The 24,911-nt window shown below is 31.6% G+C and overlaps 3 protein-coding genes across 3 annotated transcripts; 1 reads left to right on the forward strand and 2 right to left on the reverse strand.

The window, feature by feature from the left end:
* Positions 1–1,614: 1,614 nt before the first annotated feature.
* Positions 1,615–9,719, forward strand: LOC127123465 (choline/ethanolaminephosphotransferase 1). The gene is made up of 21 exons (XM_051053685.1): positions 1,615–1,807; positions 2,777–2,872; positions 3,120–3,313; positions 3,585–3,594; positions 3,705–3,755; positions 4,066–4,143; positions 4,554–4,629; positions 4,723–4,745; positions 4,830–4,930; positions 5,263–5,357; positions 5,441–5,509; positions 5,662–5,731; positions 7,362–7,425; positions 7,498–7,538; positions 7,641–7,725; positions 8,066–8,128; positions 8,254–8,312; positions 8,435–8,487; positions 8,650–8,722; positions 9,137–9,180; positions 9,504–9,719. Exons 3-20 carry the CDS (start codon positions 3,177–3,179, stop codon positions 9,156–9,158), a joined length of 1,170 nt encoding a protein of 389 aa, XP_050909642.1. The 5' UTR covers positions 1,615–1,807; positions 2,777–2,872; positions 3,120–3,176; the 3' UTR covers positions 9,159–9,180; positions 9,504–9,719.
* Positions 9,720–10,821: 1,102 nt separating this feature from the next.
* LOC127123474 (uncharacterized) lies at positions 10,822–13,962 on the reverse strand. Its single transcript, XM_051053692.1, has 8 exons — positions 13,530–13,962; positions 12,289–12,369; positions 12,137–12,196; positions 11,856–11,899; positions 11,601–11,643; positions 11,436–11,507; positions 11,118–11,219; positions 10,822–11,038 (listed from the first exon to the last, which is right to left on the reverse strand). The coding sequence occupies exons 1-8, from the start codon at positions 13,866–13,868 to the stop codon at positions 10,919–10,921; spliced, it is 861 nt and encodes a 286-aa protein (XP_050909649.1). The 5' UTR covers positions 13,869–13,962; the 3' UTR covers positions 10,822–10,918.
* Positions 13,963–20,111: 6,149 nt separating this feature from the next.
* Positions 20,112–21,889, reverse strand: LOC127123480 (GDSL esterase/lipase At5g33370). Its single transcript, XM_051053697.1, has 3 exons — positions 21,485–21,889; positions 21,028–21,398; positions 20,112–20,900 (listed from the first exon to the last, which is right to left on the reverse strand). The coding sequence occupies exons 1-3, from the start codon at positions 21,726–21,728 to the stop codon at positions 20,415–20,417; spliced, it is 1,101 nt and encodes a 366-aa protein (XP_050909654.1). The 5' UTR covers positions 21,729–21,889; the 3' UTR covers positions 20,112–20,414.
* Positions 21,890–24,911: the final 3,022 nt, after the last annotated feature.

The following is a 24,911-nucleotide window of genomic DNA, read 5'->3' on the forward strand; positions in this document are numbered from 1 at the left end:
AAGGGGCAAATTTCGTTTGAATCAATCATGTCCCTCAATATGATTTGTATAATATCCATCGACTATCTTTATGGTCATCAAGTTACAATGTTTGAAAATGAATATATATATATATATATATATATATATATATATATATATATATATATATATATATATATATATATATATATATATATATATATATATATATATACACACACACACACACACACACGTTTGGGGAGAGCCCAAAGGGGCAAATTTCGTTTGAATCAATCATGTCCCTCAATATGATTTGTATAATATCCATCGACTATCTTTATGGTCATCAAGTTACAACGTTTGAAAATGAATAAATATTCGACTTCACACTTATGTACTATATTGGTTTGAGGTCGAAGAGTGACATTAGGGATGTCAATTTGCATATGCTAATGGAAATTCCCGTGGAGATTATCTGTTCGGGAATTCGAAGTCGGGGACATCAATTTTCATATTTAATTTATATTTTGTAAAAAAAAAATCAATTTTTATGGGAGATATCCTTATAATGTGATCATAATAATGAAAAAAAAACTAATTGTAGATTATAATAATGTTTTTCGCCTCTAGAAAAAATATATTCATGTCACGGGTTGATCAATCATCAAAAGAGTTTGATGTGACATGCCACATCAACTTCTTTTAATGACCGTAAGCATGAGGGATCAAAAGTATAAATAAAAAATATAATAAAGACCATTTTTTGAAGGAAATTTTAGAAGGATTAAAAATGAAAATAACCATATTTAACCTAAATTTTACTATGTCAATACAATAATTATATGTATTAAATATGTTTTTCGTCATTATAAATAACCCAACATTCAATTTTAGTCTCTATATAAAAAAATTCTTGATCAATTATACTCCTAAAATTTTCCCTTTAATATTAGTCCATAACATCTATTTTCTTTAACAAAAATTAACATTGACATGTCACGCCACGTTACTTAAAATCAATTTTAAAAACTTAAGCTAAGAAAAAAAAACCGAACCAGCATTCAATTTCAACATAAACTTTTAAATTATGACTCATCCCAAGCTTAAATAAAAAAAAAAACCAACCAACCGACTCATCAATTTTAAACAAACATAATGAAACAATGGTAAACTAAAAAGGCTAACCAAAAAGATGCAGCAGTTCCCATAACTAAGACAAGAGACACAGGAAAACAGAAGGCCTAATAGAGAAAACAAAGCATGTCTCTGGTAGCAGGAAACATGAAGTAGTGAAAACTTTGCAAATTTCATGTTGAACTTCCAAAAGGCAGAGGTTTATGGACTGAATATCACAAGGATCTCTGCCGCGTGAGAATGAATTGCAAGAACTAGAAGATGATGGAAACATAGGGTTTCAATTTTCAACCAATAAATCCAAAAACTTAAAAACTAGGACATGTACACGAATCAGGACAATATTAGAGGACTCAAATTTTTTAAAATTTTAATTTTTTTTATAAATATTAATAAAAATAAATAAAATATTATTAAAAAAATTCAATAATCAAAATAATTATAATTACATTTATTTTTAATTTATATATAAATGTATTTTTGATATTTCTTTTAATTATTATATTTATGTTTAAAATTTAATTAATCTAGAACAAGAGGAGAAAACAGCGTTTGAAAAAAGCTATGCTATGAAACAAACAACACCCTTTTATAAATTTCGTTTTATTTTTCCTATGTGTTTGGAATAACTTTTCATTCCTCTCTCGCTATCTTCAAATCCTTCCATTTCCATGAACCTTCTCCTCACGCTCCAACAAACGATTTCGTAGTAACATTCATCCCTTTCCGTTCTTTTTTGTTTGTATTCCCCTGTTTTTTTGGATCCGGTTGCATTTTATCTGCAGAATTTTCGTTTTGATTTTCCCTTTTTGCGTGTAGTGTGCGATTTTTAATTTTTTGTTTTGTTTTTTAGTGCATTTTTTTTATGATAGCATTCAAAGTTGGTGTGGTTTGTGTTTGTTTTGATTGTGTGTGGTTATAGTACAATTGGTTTTGGCATGATTCGTGAATTTCATGTATTTCTGTTTTGTAGATGTTGTGTTGAAGTGTTGTGTGACACTGATACATGAAGTTACATTCCATCTCAAATATGTCGTGTCTGGTGTTCCGGTTGGCGTCTGTCCTTTGTAGCGAATGAGCAAAGTACTTGTTTGTGTGTGTTGTTAAAGATTTGAAGGGAAATTTAGATATCTAGAGATTGCTGTTCTAGAATATTTTCCTTAAAGTTTATATGTTTGTAGTTTGAATGAATGAGGATTACTGAGTTTATGGCAAGATGAAAGATTCTGTTCTAGCAGTTCCTATTAGTCTTTGAGTAATGCTTCAGTTTATTTACCTTGCCATTGCATTTGTTTCGACTGTTGGTTACATATATATGTGCATAGTGCATGTTAAAAGACAGAAAGAAACACCGTATTTATTATTCGTAGTGGCGTGTCAATCGGGGATCACTGATAAATGCAGGTTGTTCAATTTTTTTTACGCCGCGGTGCAATAGCCAGCGCTGCTAATTGACAACATATTTTACTAAATAATGTATTGTGGAACATTAGTGATATATTTTTTTTTATTTTAAAATTCTGCCATGTTATAGTGCTTCTATAGTCATTATTTGACAACACTGATTATCAAGCCTATTAGCGCGTTACGCGTGAGCAAGTGACTTTAAGAAATTACTTGAATTTGTGTCTGAGATTGTTTAAATTTCATGGTAACTAGAGTGAGAATGTTTTTTCAGGAGCTGAATAACTTGCATATCCGACTTTAAAAATTGGTATTGGATCAAAGATTAAGAACAACAACTTATCTGCAATCAGGTTGTTTGATTATAGAGGTAACTGAAAGTTTGTCACGTCCTTTAAATTTATAAATTTCTGATGCAAACTCTCTTAAAAAATGATTTATGTTAATAGTTGAAGGTGAAAGGCACCCACGAGGAATTAGTAGGTTTTAGGGCCTATTTGAGAAAGCTTATGGAAGCAACTTATGAATTCAATTTGGGTTGTAGCTTTTTTATTGGCTATCTTACTAATTCGTATATTTATCCGGTCAATTTATTATTTCTCTTCAAATTTATGCAGGTTGTGCTAAGGTTTAGCTTGTACTTGAAGCATATTACATAGTTTTGCATAGAGAGAATGGGTTATATTGGGTCTCATGGTGTTGCAGCTCTGCATAGATACAAATATAGTGGTGTAGATCATTCCTATGTGGCAAAATATATACTACAGCCCTTCTGGACTCGCTTTGTTCACTTTTTCCCCCTATGGATGCCGTGAGTACTTTTTTTCTTTTCAAACTAAGTTGTTATTCTTTTTGCTATAACGTAATTATGTTATAATAAAATAGATGTTTTGCATTTTCTGACTCTTACCAAACACACACACACACTTGTAGAGACAATACTATTATTTACTCTTCTGTTGATACTATAGTTTAATTGTTCTACAATCTTATTTTTATTATCTTAATTCACTAACTTATAACTTTTTTCTTTTTTTTAATTCTCATTATTGGGCGTTTTGGCATTCTTCGTTATTTTGCAGTCCGAACATGGTACCCATTTGCTTCCTTTATTTTTGTAGTATCATCTTTAATTGTTACTCTTGTTATGGTCATAATCTATATTTCCTTGGTGCTGATATTTCTTAAATTGTTGATTCCAGATAACTCTGATGGGCTTTATGTTCTTATTATTGTCTGCAACGCTTGGCTATGTGAGTGGAATCCAAGTCCATTAATTTTTCTGATTCATAAATTGGAAAACACAATAGTGATAGTTTTCCAATGCCTCACATTAATTTTCATTTTTCCATGTGATATAAAATGAAATTTGCAATTTGTTGAAACAAATATATGAAATAGGTATCTTTAAGATTGCTGGTTAAGTTCATGGTTTATCGAGATTTTCTTTAGTGGAAGTGTTCAGTACATGGCCGTGGAAGGGAATTTGGATATAGTATGAATGGCTTTGTTGAAACAGTGAATTCTTTGATCCATTATACTGAAATCTATTTATTTATTCAGATATACTCACCTCATTTGGACTCACCTCCTCCAAGATGGGTTCATTTTGCACATGGGCTACTTTTGTTTTTGTACCAGGTTTGTAAAATTATCATGTTATAGTACCAATCTCTTGATTGGTAACCAATTCTGGTCAATTTTATGTTTAAATATATTTTTGATCCTTGAAAAAGAAGTCTTTTGAAATTAGTTCCTATTTATTTATTCTTTTATTTTGAGTTCCTTTAAAGAAATAGCTTGCTTTAGCCTTTTTTTTCCGTAAGACTTGCACTATCCGGAAATCACATTGGACTCCACTGATCACTAATCTGAGCCAATGGAGTACACTAAAACACTAACATAAATATAGTGTTAAGCTTTTTCAGCGCCTATTTTTAATCCTCACCAAGGACTTAAAACACGCTTTTAATGACTAAAACACACTATTTTTGTTAAGTATTCTTTTGATTCTTGTTTTCTTTCATATATGTGTGTTTGTTTATATGTAGACATTTGACGCTGTTGACGGGAAGCAAGCTAGACGGACAAATTCTTCAAGTCCATTGGGGGAGCTGTTTGATCATGGTTATTTTCATTCACCATGTTTTTCATTCAATTAATTTTTATCATGTATACACGTGTTTGTCATTAATGAAGATATTTTCAACTACATTGCAGGGTGTGATGCACTTGCTTGTACAGTATGTCTCTTTTAGCTCTTTGGCTATTGTTTTCAAACCATTTAAAGCAAATAAAGACAGTCATCTATTAGAACTACTTTTCAGTTTGAAGCACTTGCTTTTGGGAGCACATCCATGTGTGGAAGAAGTACTTTCTGGTGGTGGTTAATATCTGCAATTACATTTTATCTTGCAACCTGGGAGCAGTAAGTTATCACATTCAATTAATATTTAGTACAATTATTCTTTTTCCAGTAACAATACTTTTAAGCTTTTTATTTTAGAAGTCTTATGGTTGTTGTTGCCTTTTTGGATTTGACTTATTTGAGTTTATCTAGTGACATAGCACTTGTGATAATGTTTGAGGGAGTTTTTTTCGTAAACTATATACGAAATGTTTTAGGATAGCTTATATGAAAATAATTTGACTTTATTGAATCTTTTATTACAAAAATAGCTTATACCATAATCTATGTATACTTTTTACTTTAGACATTATAGTGATATTGTTTTTTTTTAAATGTTGTTTTGGATGCAGCTATTTCACCAATACACTTATACTGCCTGTTGTAAATGGACCTACAGAGGGTCTTATGATAATATACTTTGCTCACTTTTTCACTGCTGTCGTTGGTACGCCCTTTCGTTGAGTTTTTGTTATTATGTTATACATGCTTAAAACCCAATGCATATTGTAACTTACTATTTTTCTGCAGGTGCTGAGTGGTGGGCTCAGCAATTTGGAAAGTCTTTGCCTTTTTTGAATTGGTTGCCGGTTCTTGCTGGTAAGATTCTCCATCTTTATATTATGTTCTTTGTATATCTGGTATAAAGGCTTACATTTCTCTTTTCTATATTTGTACATAGTTAATCTCATTGTTGTGTAAGTTTTTGATGAATTGCTGCTTGATTTAAAATTTTTCTTTCTGGATTTCAGATGTCCCAACATTCACAGCTATATTGTGTTTGATGATAACTTTTGGTGTTATACCAACAGTCGCATTCAAGTATGTATAGCTAAAATTATCGAACTTTAATCTTTACTAGCTCGCAAATGCACATGTACAGTATTTTCTAACTTTTAAATCTGAGATAATTTCTTTTATGTTGACTTTTGATTACTTCCTCTGTTTCATGTTTATCATATTAGGAAAATAAAAATACTCAAAAATAAGTGTCGCATTATATTTTTAATGTAAAATTAATCATTATATTCCAATTCTACCCTCAAATTAATATGCATTTATGACAAGAGATTAATTACTATGCACTGTCGGTGTAAAAAGATTTACACTGTCGATTCATCATCCTCACCCATTTGCATTATTTTATAGATTTTTAAAATAAAAGTCAAACTTATTTTAATATCCAACGTCTAGGATTAACTGACGGTGTAAAATCCCTTTACACTGTCAGTGTATTTCAATTAAATCCTTATAAGGATAATTTTGTAAAATAGTTACACTTTTCATTTTTTTACAACTTCTTTTATGTGTGATAAAACCTAAAATGACACTTAATGCCAGAGCTGGAACCACTTGATGCCAGAACTGACCCTCGAACCAGATTAGTCGGTCCAGTGAAAAAAATCATCTTTATTATAATAGTAATAAGGGCACAAGTTAAAGAACTCAATATAGATATTTCATCTCAAAAGACATGCATTCAACTCTTTTTAAGTTTTAAAAGTTGTATTTTCCTATACAAAAGTTCTACAAGAACTTTTGTATTCTTTAACAAATGCCCTTAGAGCACAACATAACAGGACCCTAACAATAATAATATTTGTCTTTAGAGTACCTTGGGCGATCTTGTATGATTATTTCCTGATTTCATTAACTTCCTTTCCTTTTTTCCGTAATTGTTTTGGATTTGGAGGCTAATACTAGTAATCTCTCTATAATACATCATATAGATTTTATGTTCTATTATTTTGAATCTATATCCCACAATTCATCCGTTTTCTCTTTCCCTTTTCTAAAATCAATAATTTCAAAATTTCTTCTTCATATTGATTAATACAATTCTTTGCGAAGTTATCACACTAAAATATTGTACTCTTTGTTAGTGAGTGTACTTTTTTTATTTCCCCAAATTTTCTTGCCTTGTCAAGTTATCACGCTATTCGCCAAGAGAAATTCCAGCTACATTTGTGAATAATAACAACAATGATTTCTACTATTTCACTAATAAATTATGCTGGAGAATGATGATGATTCCTCCATCCGCTATCGATAATACTCATTGTTAATCAGTTTGGTTTTCAAATGTGTCTTTCTTTAATTAGTTTGGTCCTTGAATGCATCTCTCATCTGACAGTTTGACATACATCATTCTTATTGTTATATATGCAGCACCGACACTTCTATAAAAAGGTGTCCGTGTCCGTGTCGAACACTTGCACCGACACTTGTGATTTTGTTTAATTTATTCATTTTTCAAATTATTACTGGTCTCGCCGTGTCAGTGTCGGGGTCGTGTTCGGGGTGTCCGTGCTTCATATTCATTTAGTGATATTTTTTGTACGTGTAAACAACTATTTCTTAAATGACCCTTGTTGTTTTGTTTACTGTTTTCTAAGTTATTTGATGAAGATCTTTTCAAATGACAAAATTATTATCTATTGGTTCCATGCAGTGTTATTAATGTTTCTAAGGTTGTGAAGTCAAGAAATGGAAGTATAGCTCTTGCATTGGCAATGGTAACTACTTTTCATATTGGAATTCTTCCATATAATCTTGCTGCTGTATTGATAACTTCATTTTTTGTGCAGCTTTACCCATTTGTTGTCCTTGTCGGAGGAGTGCTTTTATGGTATAACTCAACTCAAGACGCGTCATTTTTTATTTGAAGATATGCATATTCCATTATTCTTTTGTATCTATATTAGCTTAAACAGGGGTGATTTTGGTGCAGGGATTATTTGTCACCATCTGACATCATTGCCAATTATCCACATTTAGTTGTTATGGGAACAGGACTTACTTTTGGATATCTTGTGGTAAGATAGCTATGTTTTAAATCCGTAAAACTGTTAGTTTTTGTAAAATAGCTTCTAGGGTCGAGGTAGGCTTAGGCCCTTGTTTGGATAAACAATTTTATTAAATGCTTATTGCATAGAAGCTTTTTATTTATATAAGTTTGTATGTCTAAAGTATTTCTATTGCAAAAAACAAAATAAAGTCAAATTATTATCATAAACTATCATGAAGAGGTTATGGAAATAAGCTGAAACAGATTCTTAATCATTTCTTATATAAATTTTAATTTTTTTATTCCTTGTGCATATACTCTAAATTCCTTGTATTATGACTTTTACTGAGGTAAGGTTAATTTTGCAGGGAAGGATGATTTTGTCTCACTTATGTGATGAACCAAAAGGCTTAAAAACTGGAATGTGCATGGTATTAAACTGTTTTATTTGGATGTTACTCTCAATTTTTTAAGATGCATATTATTTTACAAGTGATTAATTATTTAAGTTTGTTACACAAAGATAACTGATGTTAGCATTATTCATTTTATACAGTCCCTCATGTATCTCCCACTCGCAATCGCGAATGCACTTGCATCAAAGCTAAATGATGGGTATGTACTATGTACCGTAACTTTGCATTCTAAATTTCTCTGGTTCACATGGTTTAATGTTGATTAATTTGTTACTGTCACCCCTATCTTCTCATAGAATTTGTTCAATATATTTTTGGCAGGGTTCCTATAGTTAATGAGAGACTAGTTCTTTTTGGTTACTGTGCATTTACAGGTACATCTATACCTTTTTGCGTTTCGCAAATTGGATCTAACTCAACTCTTCAAAATTGGAGTTAAATTTTGTTTTTGGTTTATAATTGAGATGGAATACTTATCTATTTTATTATTGAACTTCTATTTCTCTTGTTTGATTATTCTGTTTCTGCAAATACAGCATCACTCTACTTGCATTTCGCGACGTCTGTCATTCGTGAAATTACCAATGCGTTGGGAATATATTGCTTCAGGTAAGTTAACTAGCATTAGATTAGTGTCATCGTTGGTGTCTTTAGTTTAGTGTTAGTGTATATAGAAAATTAGTTTTCTTTCTATTCTACAAATATGTGGATTATTTGGTTAAATTAGTACATAAGTGCGTTTTTGTTGAACTTCAATTGCGGAAAAGTTGATATTATCTTGTCCTTAGTGTGGTTTATCTATGAAACACTAACACTGAACACGTCGATACTTATAATAATTTGAACAAATGAATAAATTAAACAACGTAATCACATGTGAGTGTCGTGTCAGTGTCTGACACTAGACACACTTTCGTTTAGACGTGTGTGAGTGCTTCAGAGTGGTTTACTATTTTGCTTTAGGTCTTTATTAAGAACAATGTCTTTTGATTTAAAGTATCTTACCTTTTATAAAAATTGCAGGATAACTAGGAAGGAAGCTTGAATCTATCCATGATTTGATTTAGGTATATTTCCCTTTTATAATTCATTGCTTGAGTTTTTGGATTCTTTTTATTTCTAAATTGTCAATTTCAATTTATAATGGATTCACTTTTGTGAGAATCAAATGTGATTCTAGACATGTAAAATTGATTTTGCCTCTAGAATAAATTCTGACACAAAATCAGGATTAAGTTTTTTTTCTATTTATTACGCAATTCAATTCTACATGAATGGAATCAAACATTAATAATCACTTTACATTCAACTCATTTTCATCGCAGATCAAACACACTCAATCTATTTCCTCTCTCTCTCCATGTTAATTCACAATTTTTTGTGATTTCAGCTTGCAAGTAAAGAAAACTACTGGCAAGGGTTTATGTCAATACTAATTTTGCTACATGGATTTTTTCATTATGTATTGATTCTTAGATAGGCTAGGAGATCTATTTGTGGAAACTTAACTGTTTCACCATTATGAATATTAATGTTACTTTCAATATGTATTGGACTACTCTTTTGCATAGAATATTTTTTTTATGTAATTTTTTATTTTGCTTCCTTTGGCTCATAGGAGTGATATTGCCTTCTTTATGAGCTTTTAGGTTTTTCTTCAATATTTTTGAGTTGAATTTTAAATTTTTATTATAGTTAAAATACTCTCTTTACATCAATTCACTATAAATTTACCAAATATAAAAATAAGTATGAAAAATAGTAAGACAGTTATAGTTTTAGTCTCAATGTTTCAGTTCATTTACACAATTTATTTCTGTATTTTTGCATTCAAAATAGACTTGTCCTTTATTTTTAAATAATGAAGTGTAATTTATATTATTGATATGTCATGTTGCAAAAAGATTCATATATATAACTGTTAAAAAATGAACAAATTCATTAGCTTGTGAATGCAAAAATGATAGAAAGACAGATAATATTTAAATTTAAAGTAGTTTGATTAATTATTTGAATAAGACAAGATAGAGGAATTAAAATTATAATTTTAATATTTAAAAATGATTTAAATTAAACTACATGGAATTAAATTGAAGTGAAAAGTGATTGCACATGATTTTATCTATAACTCTTTCACATGTTTTACAAATATCGAATTATTATAGGATTAAATATGTTTGTGATTTTCTTAAATATCTCAAATTTCATTTAATTCCTTCAAAATTCTCCTAAAATTTTTCATCCACACTTTTGATCATTCATACAAACTTAACGACTGAATTAATAACTGTTTTAGCGGTGATTTATTCGCGATAGTTTTAGTAACATAATTTTTTAGTATTAAGTACCAAAATATGGATTAGAAATTTTAAGACCATTGATTTATTCGCGATAGTTTTAGTAACATAATTTTTTAGTATTAAGGACCAAAATATGGATTAGAAATTTTAAGACCATTGAATAAAATTTAAAATATTTAAGAGAACCGCCCAGATATTTAACCCATTATTTAATCCATTATTCTAATGATTGTCCCCACTTTTTTTGTTGTGTTTTACTGAAGATTTATTTTTATTGATTCATTATATATTGCTCTTTATTTAGTTTATTTTATTGTTTCATTATATAGTGTTCGTTCAAATTTAATTTGCCACTATATTTTATGTATTCACTAGTAGAAAATGTTTTTAAAAAAACAAGGAAAAGAATTGTGTTATCAAGGATAAAAGTGTACATAAAAAGTCTCACCAAAATTGATATTTATATTCTGAGTAAACCTTACATTATGATACAAATTGCATAGCTTCAAATGGCTTTCTCTAACCATTTTGGCAATGATAGTGAAGACTTCATTCCCATTCTAGTAAGAAAAACAGAATACAACATGTGCAGCAAGAACATGAAACATCCACTATTCAACAATACCTGAAATCAATCAAAACAACAACACATCAACAATGTTTCAATGTCTCAAGAAATGTAAATCAATAGAAAGAGAACATACCAAGGTTCCAAATAGGCTATATATGAAGTTCATTGAAGGAATAGAATTGACACCGACCGCAACGAGCACAAATGTAAGAGAAGCATGAATGTTGATGGTGATCTACAAGAAAATGAAAATGAATACGTTAGCGACTTTTTCGTATAAGTACATGTTTGGATTGATAGTGAATTCGGCAGACCACGTTGGTGACGTGATTATAGTGTAGATTTTGTTATGATCACGGTGGCACGCTGTGATTCTGTCAAAGTCGTTGTCAATCCAAACATGCACAAAGATGAATGAAAATTTGGGAGATAAAATCGGGGAATTTGTTACCAAAGCTAGTATGTTTTCCCTTATCAAGAAAGACGAAATCAAGACGAAGCCAACTGCGCCGAGTGATCGTACCTGTAAATCATGATTAAGCTTCTGTTATGAAAATTTGCTAAGAAAATCACATTAAATAGGTTTAAGTTTGATGCAAAAGGTGACAAATATTACAATTGTGCACACGAAAATTGATTGGCTCCAACTGGCTTCCAACCTGATAAGGCATAGAAAAACAGTTACAAAATCAATTCATTTAACATCAATTTTTGTCTTGCAGAACCAAACACACACTTATAGCTTATTTCAACTGAAAAAGTCAATATAGTTCACAATTTTCTATCTTTGTAAGACTAAGAAATTTTCGCAGTCTTGCAATAGAAATATGCATAGTATCAAAAGTTGTGTATAAGGAAATAGATTTCATACCTCCATAGAGTGCCCATTGTGTAACCGACTATACCATGCTTAAGCTGCACGAAAGAAATATTCACAAATCAAGTAATTTATACGAAGTTTTGCTACAGTACACAAACTAGGCACAGATATTTACCAGACGGAAGAAGAAGAATCGAGAGTTTGTTCTTTCATCAACACATTTATCGAGTATAAAGACGTTAATAAAAATAACCGACAACTAGAAGGGAAACACAGAATCGAGCATTTTATCGCCTAGCTAAGAAAATCAATGAAGTTAAAGGCAGGCTCACCAGGTAAGTTAGAGCTTTGACTGGACCAGATAGAACAAACAAAAGTATAGTTGTTGCAACCTACAACAAGAACAACAAAAATCTGATAATGCAATAATAACTATTCAAGAATTATCGACCGAATTTTTAGTTAAGCAACTAGCAAGTCTAACCAGAGTTTTCCTTCCAGCGTCAATACCCCATCTCATCGAGGATATCACTATCGGCAACGAGAAGAAACAACTGAAGTAATTCTGCAACCGGAAAACAAAAGAAAATGCCAAATAGTGAGGTCGAAAAATGTAAGAAATGCCTAAAACATGAATTGAATACTGTCTATCACAATCACCCATTTTTGTTCATACTAACCAATTCCCAACATAAAAAAAAAAGGAAAAAATACCGACTTTTGTTTTTGAATGGAAAAATAATCTATTAATAATAGAGAAGTGAAAACCACCGAAGTACACAAGGAAGGGATCAACTAGCACAAGAAGTGTTAAACGAAACACCAACAAGAAAAACAAAGATATAACAGAAAGCCAAAAAACAAAGAAACACCAACAAGAAAAGCCCAGAAGAAACATACAGAAAAAGCCAAAGCAACTACAAACTAGAACCACAACTCACCAAGAGAGAACCAAAAAACCAAACATACTACCGATTATTCTACTTTCTTTGACAAACTTTGCACACAAACAAATATTGAATTTTGGTTAGAGCCAACCGATTTTCAACCCCAAAGTAAAACCCTCGACAAGCAACCCGCGCAGTCACACTTTCAGTGAAATCGAAACCATAATTCTAGGTTACAATCTGCAACTGCAATTGTAGCGGCAATATAAAGATTACAGATGTTTCCGCAACAGCACCACAATCGTAATTGCAGCTGCATTTGCTTGCATGTTTATCAAGGTTCGCAGCGTAATTGCAATCACAATTTACAACCATAATCAAAACCATTCTGTGAGATCAGATGGTTCATATGATAAAACTACACAAGTCAGTTTCAACCATTCAAATTTCATAAAAAGCAATGATCCAAATTTTCAATCACAATAAAAACCTCAATGCCAAGAGAACTACCCAAAAAACATACCAAACCACACAAACAAAGATCAAATTTTTATCACATCCAACCAATTTTCAACCAAAAACATTACAAACTCATTATGCCAATCCCTTAACCAAACAATCCTATACAAAAACAAAAGACCCAAATTTTGATTCTAAATAACAAACCTCAATAGCAAGCAAATAGCCCCAAAAGTAGACAAAACCACAATCAAAGATGCAATTTTTGTTATATCTAATCAATTACAACCAAAGATAACACAAACCCATTATTCCAAATCCTTAACCAAACAAACCTATATAAAAACAAAGACCCAAATTTTGATTCTTAATAACAAACCTCAATGGCAAGAGAATTGCTCAAGAAATAGACCAAACCAGTGAGTGCAGCAAACATGGAACACTCAACCAACTGCAGTGTCTTCTGATACACTTCCCCTTTTGGCGATAAGTCCTGAAGTTGTTCATCGTTGCTGAACAGTGGTAATTCAATATTTGAAACCCTTTGAATGGGGAATGAAAGAGAGGATTGTTGGGGTTTGAGTTTGAGAGGAAGTTTTTGTGGGGGAGATGGTGGAAGAGAGAGAAAGTGCCGTTGGAGAGAGAATGTATGGAGGGGGTTTGGTTTGGAAATAGAGAAGAAGGAAGAATGGTGTTGATGAGTTTTCAGTGGAATCATGGAGGAGAAGATTTCAAGGTTGGGTTTGGTTCAATTGGAAAAAAAACATGAAAAAGTGTTGTAGAATTTTCTGTTTATTTTATTTTATTCAAAATATGTAGTTAAAAACCTCTTCTCTTTAAGGTTTTTATATAAAGAATAAAAAAATTATATTCCAAACTTTTTGATATTTTTGGATTGTTGCCCTAAATGGAATGAAATGAAATAAAGTGATAAATAACCGTATTTTATCAATATATAACAACATTTTATGATTGGGATTTGTAAGTAATGGAGAGGAATGAATTACAATGAAATTCATTCTACTATATTTCAATTAATTTGTGAATTTTCATTATCTTTTATTTAACTTATTCTTTTATGTTCCGTCAAACAAATGAATGAAATATTTGTTTCATTCCATTTCATGATGTTTTACTCCGCTATGTACCATTGCAAATATAATCGTTACATGTTGGGATAATGTCACTCATATACATATTATGACACAATTAAGTCGTCTAAAGCCATTATGTGGCATGTTAAAGTGGAATATCGACACGTTAAGGATCTAACACGATGTGATTAGGAAAAGAAATTATAGATACAAGTTGATTTTTCCTATTCTCCTTTGCTCATTCTGTTGGGGTTAGTTGAAAATATACATGTTGATACTCTTTATGGTGGAATCTGATTGTCAGTGAAGATAATGAAAGCTTATGTATTATTTTAAATCAAGGTGGAGATTATTGGGGTTGATTGAATATATATATGTTCAAGAAATCTTACATCGCTTAGTTTTGTGAATGAAGAGAGAGTCTAATGCAACATATATGATACAAGTTCTTTGAAGTCCTGCATTGCTTAGTTTTGTGAAGGAAGAGGGAGTCCAAGGTTATATATGTGATTCAAGTTCTTCATTCCAAGATGCACCAGTCAAAATCACTTTAAACTTGTATTTGACTTTCTTTATCATCTTATACTCTTGTATTAGAGTGTTGTGGGATATAGTTAAATATTTATTTTGGATGGTGTGGGTATACTGGAGGCTCGGGTTAGCCGAGGGTATATTATGTGCTGTAACAATCTTCACATAGTTTATTCTCTGGTTGTCTATTGACAACATTTCTCTACTTTTGAAGTTTCCACGTTATGTTCTTGTGTTGTGATTGTGTTCCTTTTTTTCTCTCTATACTTTGCTTTGTTTTTTCCCAACAAATGGTATCCGAGTTTTTGGTTCGATCCAGTGATAAGTGTTTTTAGTATGCTATATGGTTGCAGTTTGGGCTAGAGAAAATTGATGGAATAATTTTTTTTTAACTTGTGGAAAGTTCAAGTCAAAGATGTGTTGATACAATCAAGATTACATAAGATGCAAGATTGTGTCGGTGGTTGAAGAGCTTTCTGTTAACAAGGAAGTTGCACCACAATGTTTCAACCCGGTTTTCGACATGTGAAAATTCTTGAAGTGGTTTAGCTTCAAGTGAAGTATACTCTTCTATAGATGGAGTATGATAGTGTTTTAAAACTATGATTCTCATTGAAGACAAAGTGAAATTCTTGGAGTAGTTTTGCTTCAAGTGAAGTTTATTCTTCATGACAAAATATATGATTGTCGGTGATGACAATGTAAAATTTTTGAAGTGGTTTATCTTCAAGTAAAATATATTCTTCATGAGAGAGTATGATAGTTTTTAAAACTATAACTATCGGTGAAGACAATGTGAAAATTGTGTAGCTTCAAGTGACTATACTTTTTATGATGGAGTATGATTATCGGTGAAGACAATGAAAGTTTATGTATTATTTTCAATCAAGGTGGATATTGTTGGGGTTGGTTGAAAATATACATGTTGATACTTTTTATGGTGGAGTATGATTGTCGGTGAAGATAATGAAATCTTATGTATTATTTTCAATAAATGTGGAGATTATTGGGGTTGGTTGAAAATATACATGTTGAAAAAGTCTCACATCACTTAGTTTGTGAATGAAAAGAGAGTCCAAGACTATATATATGATATAAGTTCTTTGAAGTCCCAAATTGCTTTGTTTTGTGAATGAAAAGTGAGTCAAAGGCTATATATAGGATTCAAGTTCTTCAGTCCAATATGGATTAGTCAAAATCACTTTAAGCTTGTATTTGAATTTCTTTATTCTCTTATACTCTTGTATTCGAGTGTTGTGAGATATAGTTAAATATTTATTTTGGAGGGTGTGAGTGTACTGGGGGTCTGGGTTAGTTGATGGTATATTATATGTTGTAACATTTTTCACATAGTATTATTCTATGGTTGTCTATTGCTAACGGTCGTGGTTTTTTTCTTTGATTTTGGAGTTTCCACGTTATGTTCTTGTGTTTTGATTGTGTTTCTTTTTTTCTCTATGCTTTGCTTTGTTTTTCCCAATAACTGGTATCAGAGCTTTGGGTTCGATCCAGTGATAAATGTTCTTAAGATGCTCTATGTTTGTAGTTTTTTCTGATCTTCGACATCGTAAATGAGGGATAGTGTTGTGAAAGAATTGTTGAGTTGCAGTCACAAATTTTGTTGTGCATTTTGAGCTAGAGAAAATTGATGGAAGAATTTTTTAGACTTGTGGAAAGTTCAAGTCAAAGATGTACAATCAAGAATACACAAGATGCAAGATTATGTCGGTGGTTGAAGAGCTTTCTGTCAACAAGGAAGTTGCACAATAATGTTTCAACCTGATTTTCGAAATGTGAAAATTATTGAAGTGGTTTAGCTTCAAGTGAAGTATACTTTTCTTTAGGTGGAGTATGATAGTTTTTTAAAACTATGATTGTCGTTGAAGACAATGTGTAATTCTTACAATGGTTGATCTTCAAGTGAAATTTATTCTTCATGATAAAATATATGATTGTTGGTGATGGCAATGTAAAATTCTTGAAGTGGTTTATCTTCAAGTGAAATATATTCTTCATGATAGAATATGATACTTTTTAAAACAATAATGGTCGGTGAAGATAATTTGAAAATTCTTGGAGTGATTTAGCTTCAAGTGATTATACTTTTTATGATGGAATATGATTGTTGGTGAAGATGATGAAAATGTATGTGTTATTTTTAATCAAGGTCGAGATTGTTGAAGTTGGTTAAAAATATACATGTTGATACTCTTTATGATGGAGTATGATTATCGTTGAAGACACTGAAAGCTTATGTTGATACTCTTCAATCAAGGTGGAGATTGTTGGGGTTGGTTGAAAATGTACATGTTGAAGAAGTCCAACATCACATGGTTTTGTGAATGAAGAGAGAGTCCAAAGTTATATATATAATACAAGTTCTTTGAAGTCCCACATTGCTTAGTTTTGTGAAGGAAGAGGAAATCCAATGCTATATATAGGATTCAAGTTCTTCATTCCAAGATGCACCAGTCAAAAACACTTTAAGCTTGTATTTGAATTTCATTATTCTCTTATACTCTTCTATTAGAGTATTGTGAGATGTAGTTAAATATTTGTTTTAGATGGTGTGCGTGGGGGGCTGGGTTAGTTGACGGTATATTATATGTTGTAACAATTTTTACACAGTGTTATCCTCTAGTTGTCTATTGACAACAGTCATGGTTTTTTCTCTGGTTTTGGAGTTTCCACGTTATTTTATTGTGTTGTGATTGTGTTCCTCTTTTTTCTCTATGATTTGCTTTATTTTTTTCCAACAACTGGTATCATAGCTTTTATTTCTATCTGATGATAAGTGTTCTTAGTATGCTCCGTGGTTGCAGTTTTTTTTAATCTTCCACATAAAAAAAGAAGGGTAGTGTTGTGAAAGAGTTGTTGAGCTACAATCACAGATTTTGTTGTGAAGTTTGAGCTAGATAAAATTGATGGAATATTTTTTTTTACAGGTGCAAAGGTCAAGTCAAAGATGTGTTGATACAATCACTATTACACAAGGTGCAAGATTATGTTAATGGTTGGAGAACTTCCTGTCAACAAGGAAGTTGAACCATAATGTTTTAACCTGATTTTCGACATATGAAAATTCTTAAAGTTGTTTAGATTCAAGTTAAGTATACTCTTCTTTAAGTGGAGTATGATAGTTTTTTAAAACTACGATTGTCGGTGAAGACAATGTAAAATTATTGGAGTGATTTAACTTCAAGTGAAATGTATTCTTCATGATAAAATATATGATTGTCGGTGATGACAACGTAAATTTTTTGAAGTATTTTATCTTCAAGTAAAATATATTCTTCATGAGAGAGTATGATAGTTTTTAAAACTATAATTGTCGGTGAAAAAATGTGAAAATTATTGGACTGATTTAACTTCAATTGACTATACTTTTTTATAATGAAGTATGATTGTCGATGAAGACAATTGAAGTTTATGTATTATTTTTAATCAATGTGGAAATTGTTGGGGTTGGTTGAAAATATACATGTTGATACTCTTTATGGTTGAGTATGATTGTCGGTGAAAACAATGCAATCTTATGTATTATTTTCAATCAAGGTGGAGATTATTAGGGTTGGTTGAAAATATACATGTTGAAGAAGTCCCACATCACTTAGTTTTGTGAATGAAAAGAGATTCCAAGACTATATATATGATACAAGTTCTTTGAAGTCCCAAATTGCTTTGTTTTGTGAAGGGAGAGGGAGTCAAAGACTATATATAGGATTCAAATTCTTCGGTCCAAGATGCACCAGTCAAAAACACTTTAAGCTTGTATTTGACTTTATTTATTCTCTTATACTCTTGTATTAGGTTATTGTGAGATGTAGTTAAATAAATATTTGTTTTAGAGGGTATGAGTGTACTGGGGGTCTAGGTTAGTTGATAGTATATTATGTAATATAACAATTTTCACATAGTGTTATTCTTTGGTTGTCTATTGACAACAGTCATGATTTTTTCTCTAGTTTTGAAGTTTCCACGTTATGTTCTTCTGTTGTGATTGTGTTCCTCTTTTTTTCTCTATGATTTGCTTTATTTTTTTCCAACATATGGTATCAGAGTTTTTGGTTTGATTTGGTGATAAGTTTTCTTAGTATGCTTCGTGATTGTAGTTTTTTCTGATCTTCCACATCAGAAAAGAATGATAGTGTTGTGAAAGAGTTGTTGAGTTGCAGTCATAAATTTTGTTATGCAGTTATGGTATCATGTTTAGTAGTGAACAATGCGATTATCCAATTGTAGGATATGTTGATATCGGAAAAATAACAAAAAAATAAATTTCTATGCACGCGGAAGCATACCCACAGAAAGAAAAAGAGAAAAAAATTTGAAACAAAAAGTCATAAATTCATAATTAAACTTGTAATTTTACGAGGACAAAATTACAAACCCTTATATACAATTGCAATTTTAAGGAGAAAACTACAAATCCTCCAAATTACAATTTTTGAATTAAAAATTTGTAAACCTTGTCTTAATTACAATTTTTGGAAAAAAAATTGCAAACCCTCTCTCAAGATGGAAAAATTGAAAATCATCTCTCAACTATGATTTTTCAACGGAAAAATTGTAAACCCTCTCAACAAACTATTTTTGAACGGAAAAATAGAAAATCCTCTCTAAACAAACAATTACTCAAATCTCCAATACATCCAAAAGACTATATTTAGTTGTTCTGTTGAAAATTCACTTGGATGAATATACTATTTGATCCAACAGTTGATTCGGACTATGTTGGTTACATGGATGATAGGAGGTCTACAACATGGTATGTCTCTTACTTTAGCCAGAGGACCTATTTGTTGGAAAACACTGGTTCAATCCATAATGATCATGCCAACAATTGAAGCAGAGTACATGGCGGTAGGTAGAACTTCTAAAGAAGCCTTATGACTTACATGATTGGTGGAAGAACTGGATGTTGAGCAATGTAGAGTTCATTTGTATTATGATAATCAGAGTGTCATTTATTTAAAAAAAGCAATTAGGTGTGCCATGGAAAGACCAAACATGTTGATGTGAGGTCAAAAAATACTTCAAATATCAATAGAGGTATTTTACTATAAAAAAATACCTCAAATATCAAAGAAAGCTTAAGACCTCTAGATCATTAGTATAGTCAAAAAGATAAAGATTTATATTTGATTTGTGGGGCCAACAACTCTCAAATATTGACCGATGTAAACTTTGAAATTTTATTTTACGAGTTAGAGTTAGATTTTAATGATAAAAATACAATATATTTTCATTTTTTAAATAAAGAAAGATGTATGATTGAGGTAGACTTCAAATTCAACAAATAAGTTAGGTGTAAACATAAAAGCACAAAAAAGGAGTATAAAGCTAAACTTCTTTTCATTCATTTCAATACAAGGTACATGAAATTAGTACTTTTCATATAGCTTTCACACATAAAAGACCATGAAACAACATTTTGGAAAAGACTAAAAAACACACAAAGCAACCCACTCTCTTTTATTGATTATGTTTCACAATCATAAAGAGAACTAGAGAAAGCAAAGTTACAATAACAAAACGAAGCAATGAGCTAGAAATCATGTCATGTGATGAACTGAATATATGATATCCAAAGCATATACTTGTGCTTGGTTTTATTAATTGGGCCATTACTTATATCTTTATATGGTTTCATCCAATGCTAAGATGGTGCTGAGGTTCATTGGATTCATGTAAGCCTTAGAGCCAGACATGATATCATTGACAATAAGCTTGTTTGCCTTTTCAGATGGATGAAATGCATCCCAAAATGCATGCTCATCTCTATTGGAACACAAGTTTGAAAGTGGTGTGCATAGACCTATTCCATTGTTTGGTCCTTGTCCACAACATGCTATTTTTGATGTTTTGAAACCATATTGTCCCGGGTTGCTTATGAAATTAAGGTGAGTTTTTCCCGTGTTCGCCGCGATGAAAACATCTCTACCAAGCTTCTTGTTGAGTGCTAGTAACATGTTTTCAAGTTGAGGATTGAACAATGATGAAGCTCTTTGAATCTCTGTTGAACATTCTCCATTTCTTCCACGTTGAGCTATTTCGGATGGAACACATCCCATTGGTCCTGTTCCTGTCACAAGAACTCTTCTAGCTCCCAAATCATACAGTTTCTGTAACAACAAACCATATTCAACTTAATGCACCAACACAGACACACAAACACCAGACACGTTGACATCACAGACACACAAACATCAGACACGTTAACATCAGTAATAATATTAAGGAGGGCGTTACCTGCAAAAGTTTTTTGTACTCAGAAATGAGAAACTTGACATATTGAGGTAATGGATATTGCTGGGACCTTGCGGAATAAGGAACCAAGTAGTAATTATTCACAAAATCATTACCACCAACAGTGATTAGAACAAGTGCTTGATTCACACGAGTTTTTGCTTGTGATGCTCCAATAAGTGCACTTAATCTATTTTGATACTCTTCAAAATACTCATATTGTCTATACATTCTTATAATGTTAACAAATTGAATTCCAGTGTCATTGAGTATTCCAATTCCAGCAGAAGCAAAGTTAGCTCCAACGAGAAGCTTTTGTCCTCTTAATTCAGGACTTAAATATGGCAATGTTGCTTCTGCACCAAGTTTCTGACCTGAAACAATAATTCTATTTTAGTTAGATACAAAACTGAATGAAGGTTAATTATATATATAAAAAAAGAATGAATATGAACTTAACTGATAAGATCAGGAATGTTGAAACCATTGGAGAATCGACCAGTTGGTCTGTGAGTTGGATAATCGATTCCATACGGCGGAGCATCGGCACGAGCAGTTGTAGCCAAGTAATTGTTATTTCCATTATCAACAAGTGAATCTCCAAACACAAAAAATGTTCTTGGAATTGCTTCAACAAATAATATTCCTCCAAAAAATAAAACACCAACAACAACAAAACTTAATGACAAACAAGAATGTGCCATTTCAAAACACTACTATAGTTGTTGCTTAGATGTTTTTGGATGTGGAAAATTACGTATGATTTATGTGTTTATATAATGATGAATTCTTTCATAGTTTTATTGTGATTCCTACTAACATAGGAGGCTCTTTAATAATTGAAGGTTTTTCTTTCTGATACTTTGTTTTGTGTAAATGGTGGCAATGTTAGAAAGATTAAAAGGGATTGGTTGGATTCAATAAATAAGATTCAACTAGAATGGTAGATCATTATGTTTTCCATGCTACTTAATATATGCAGCTTATAAGTGTTGATCAAATTATTCAGCCTAATAATAAAGTGTTCAACCAAATCATAAATGATAGGCATGCAAAAGCACTTTTTCTTCTTTTCTGGTATTCCATTTTGGCACTTGTTTTCAAACTTGATGATATAATTCATTACACTGTTAGGGTTATATATATGCATATAGTCAATTACAAACTTATGATATATCAATAATGGTCCTAGATGAGTCAAAAATGGTCCTATTTGTCATTGTATTTCACCTTTCTCGAATATAAACAATAAAAATACCATATTTACAAATTTTTGTTGTGCAATGGTCATACTTAGAAATTTTAAAATAAAGAAAATAGTTACTAAATTTATTTTACTTAATAATAATTTGCCGGTGAGATTTGGTTTTGATGGTATCTGGAGGATATGGATTAGAGTGTGTCTTTTCATGGGATATTTTTCAGTGTTGGTGAATGAATACCCAATGAAAGAGATAAGTATTCAAAAAAGTCTTAAGCAAGGAGACTCCATAACACCCTTCTCTTTCTTTTGGTTGTTAAAGACCTTAACGCTTCTTTGAAAAGAGCGGTTTAGGTTGTATTTTTGAAGGATTTAAGTTTGGGAGCGAAGGGTTACAAGTGTCCCGTCTCTAGTATGCTAGTATGTTGATGATACGATGTTTATCGGGGTTTCATTGATTGACAATCTTTTGACTATTAAGGAGGTTCTCTGAATTTTTGAGTTTGCCTTAAACTCTTAAAGTGAACTTTGCTAAGAGTTGTTTGTTTGGAGTTAATATGGATAGACCTCTTTTAGATCGGGTTGAGGAGTATTTGCATTGCAAGGAGGGTACCCTTCCCTTTAAGTATTAAGACTTCCAGTGGATGCAACATCCTCTACTTAAGTTAGTATATAAGAGATTAGCTTCTTGGAGGAATATATTTGTGAATCTCATAAAAGGGTGGTCTTGTTGAAACTCTATCCCCGTGTTCTTTTTGTCTTGCATGAAGATGTTAGTTTCGGTCTGGTAGAAATTGATTGGTATGTAGAGACGTTTTATCTAGGGGGCTCCAAAAAGGGTGATAAGGTTGTATGGGTTGAATGGGCAGATGTGTTTAAGGCCAAAATGATAGGTGGTTTAGGGGTTAAGGATCTTAGACCCGTTAATCTTGGAGGGTATGGTAAGAGGTCTTAGGAGGGTGCCTCATTGGTGGATATGAGTTTCGCTTCTCTGGGCTCCCCTTGATTTGGAGTATGATTGCTTCGCCTCTTCACGTGTTAAGAGGCTTGGGGACGGTTATAAGACCGGATTTTGGCAATGACATTTAGGTTGTTACAACTTCGTTGTGTGTCTCTTCGTAGTGGGTTCTTTAGGAGTGTGGGATGGGTACGTTTGAGTTTGGAGGTTTAGATGGAAGGGTCTTCTCGTGGTGTGGGAGGAGAGGCTTATAGAGTCTTTACTTGATCTCCTTTCTGGGTTAGTGAGGTTTGGTCAGGAGGATGTTTGGATTTGGAAAACATACCCTTTAGGAAGCTTTTCAGTTAGAGTTGCATGTGATTATCTTGTTACCTTGATCGGCCTTCCATAGAATATGTTCGAGCTAGTGTTTCGAGGGCTCGCTAGGATTTGGAAGAGTTGGGAGCCTTCTAAAGTTTTAGTGTTCTCTTGGCAGTTGCTTCTTAATAGATTATAGAGTAGGTAAAATCTTCTAAGACGTCATCTTGCGTTGGATAGTAGTAATGTGGGGTGTGTTAGGCAAGTCGAATCGAATCACCATCTTTTTGTGTTGTGTGAGGTTGCTTCAGATATCTAGTATATGATTTTTACGTGGGTGGGGCGGTCTGGGCCTTTGTCGTGGTCAATTTCAAGGGTGTTCTAAATGTTTCCGTGTTTAGGTAAGGGAAAGCCCGCCGTCTTTAGGTATGGTTTCAATCTTGCATTTTGTGATCTGGATTATTTGAAAATTGTAGAATAAAGTTATTTTTAAATAGGAACGCTTGACAATTAATCACTAGATGTCTTCAATTACCGGTTTGGCATGAAATTAAGTTCTATCACATGCTTAAGTTTTTGTCATTTCTCTAATTTATTGAGACTTAACATGCTAAAATAGTTGGATATTTTGGGATGTGTTGAATGGTCGGTTGCCATTCTTTTGATTTGACAGGTGTTTGAATCTTCCTTCGTCCATCTTATTCTCTCTGAAATTCTATTGTGCTTGTCAGTTATCCTTTTTTATCTTTTTATATCAATCTAATACTTATTTCTAGCTTGTTTTTTTTCTCTTTTATATTCTATTGTTGTTTGGATTGTTCTCTTTTGGGTGTTTGCGAACTAGGTTGTTCTCGGTTCTAGTCTAATTTTGTTGGAAATGGAAGGAATATTCTATTGTTGTTTGGAGTGTTCTCTTTTGGGTGTTTGTGGACTAGGTTGTTCTCCTTTCTAGTCTAATTTTGTTGGAAATGGAAGGAATAATATATATATATATATATATATATATATATATATATATATATATATATATATATATATATATATATATATATATATATATGAAAAATTAATAATATTATACTCATGTTTTACATGAATAAGTTATTTGAAATATATAAAAATATTACTGCTACAGAAGAAACAAATATATAATAAAATGGAATGCACTCTTTTTATGTAGAATGAGATTTCAATGCAAATGTGATCTTTAGGGTGATGTTGTTGGGACAGTGATAATGCATGGCGTTACGCAAATGTCTGTGAGAATGATAATGGTTTGTGTCGGATGCTGATAATAGTGATGAAGAGTGTCAAAAAATGTGACACTCATAAATTTAAGTAATAATAGTTTTATTTTTAATAAAAGATATAAAAGGTGGTACTAAAGTCTTATTTAATGTGATTTTATGGTCTAGAGTTGTAGGTGCTATT

This window comes from Lathyrus oleraceus, chromosome 1 (assembly GCF_024323335.1).
Source record: "Lathyrus oleraceus cultivar Zhongwan6 chromosome 1, CAAS_Psat_ZW6_1.0, whole genome shotgun sequence".
In the NCBI taxonomy this organism is placed as follows: Eukaryota; Viridiplantae; Streptophyta; class Magnoliopsida; order Fabales; family Fabaceae; genus Lathyrus; species Lathyrus oleraceus.

Bases quoted from the DNA above. Each gene is read 5' to 3' on its own strand.
- LOC127123480 (XM_051053697.1), bottom strand. From the start codon at position 21,728: ATGGCACATTCTTGTTTGTCATTAAGTTTTGTTGTTGTTGGTGTTTTA. The intron at 21,399-21,484 runs GTTAAGTTCATA...TTATTGTTTCAG, and splicing joins CAACATTCCTGATCTTATCA to GTCAGAAACTTGGTGCAGAA. The intron at 20,901-21,027 runs GTAACGCCCTCC...TTGTTGTTACAG, and splicing joins AGTACAAAAAACTTTTGCAG to AAACTGTATGATTTGGGAGC.
- LOC127123474 (XM_051053692.1), bottom strand. From the start codon at position 13,868: ATGATTCCACTGAAAACTCATCAACACCATTCTTCCTTCTTCTCTATT. The intron at 12,370-13,529 runs GTTTGTTATTAA...TTCCGGTTGCAG, and splicing joins GCAATTCTCTTGCCATTGAG to AATTACTTCAGTTGTTTCTT. The intron at 11,039-11,117 runs GTATGTTCTCTT...GATTGATTTCAG, and splicing joins ATAGCCTATTTGGAACCTTG to GTATTGTTGAATAGTGGATG.
- LOC127123465 (XM_051053685.1), top strand. From the start codon at position 3,177: ATGGGTTATATTGGGTCTCATGGTGTTGCAGCTCTGCATAGATACAAA. The intron at 3,756-4,065 runs GTGAGTGGAATC...TTATTTATTCAG, and splicing joins TGTCTGCAACGCTTGGCTAT to ATATACTCACCTCATTTGGA. The intron at 8,313-8,434 runs GTATGTACTATG...TATTTTTGGCAG, and splicing joins GCATCAAAGCTAAATGATGG to GGTTCCTATAGTTAATGAGA.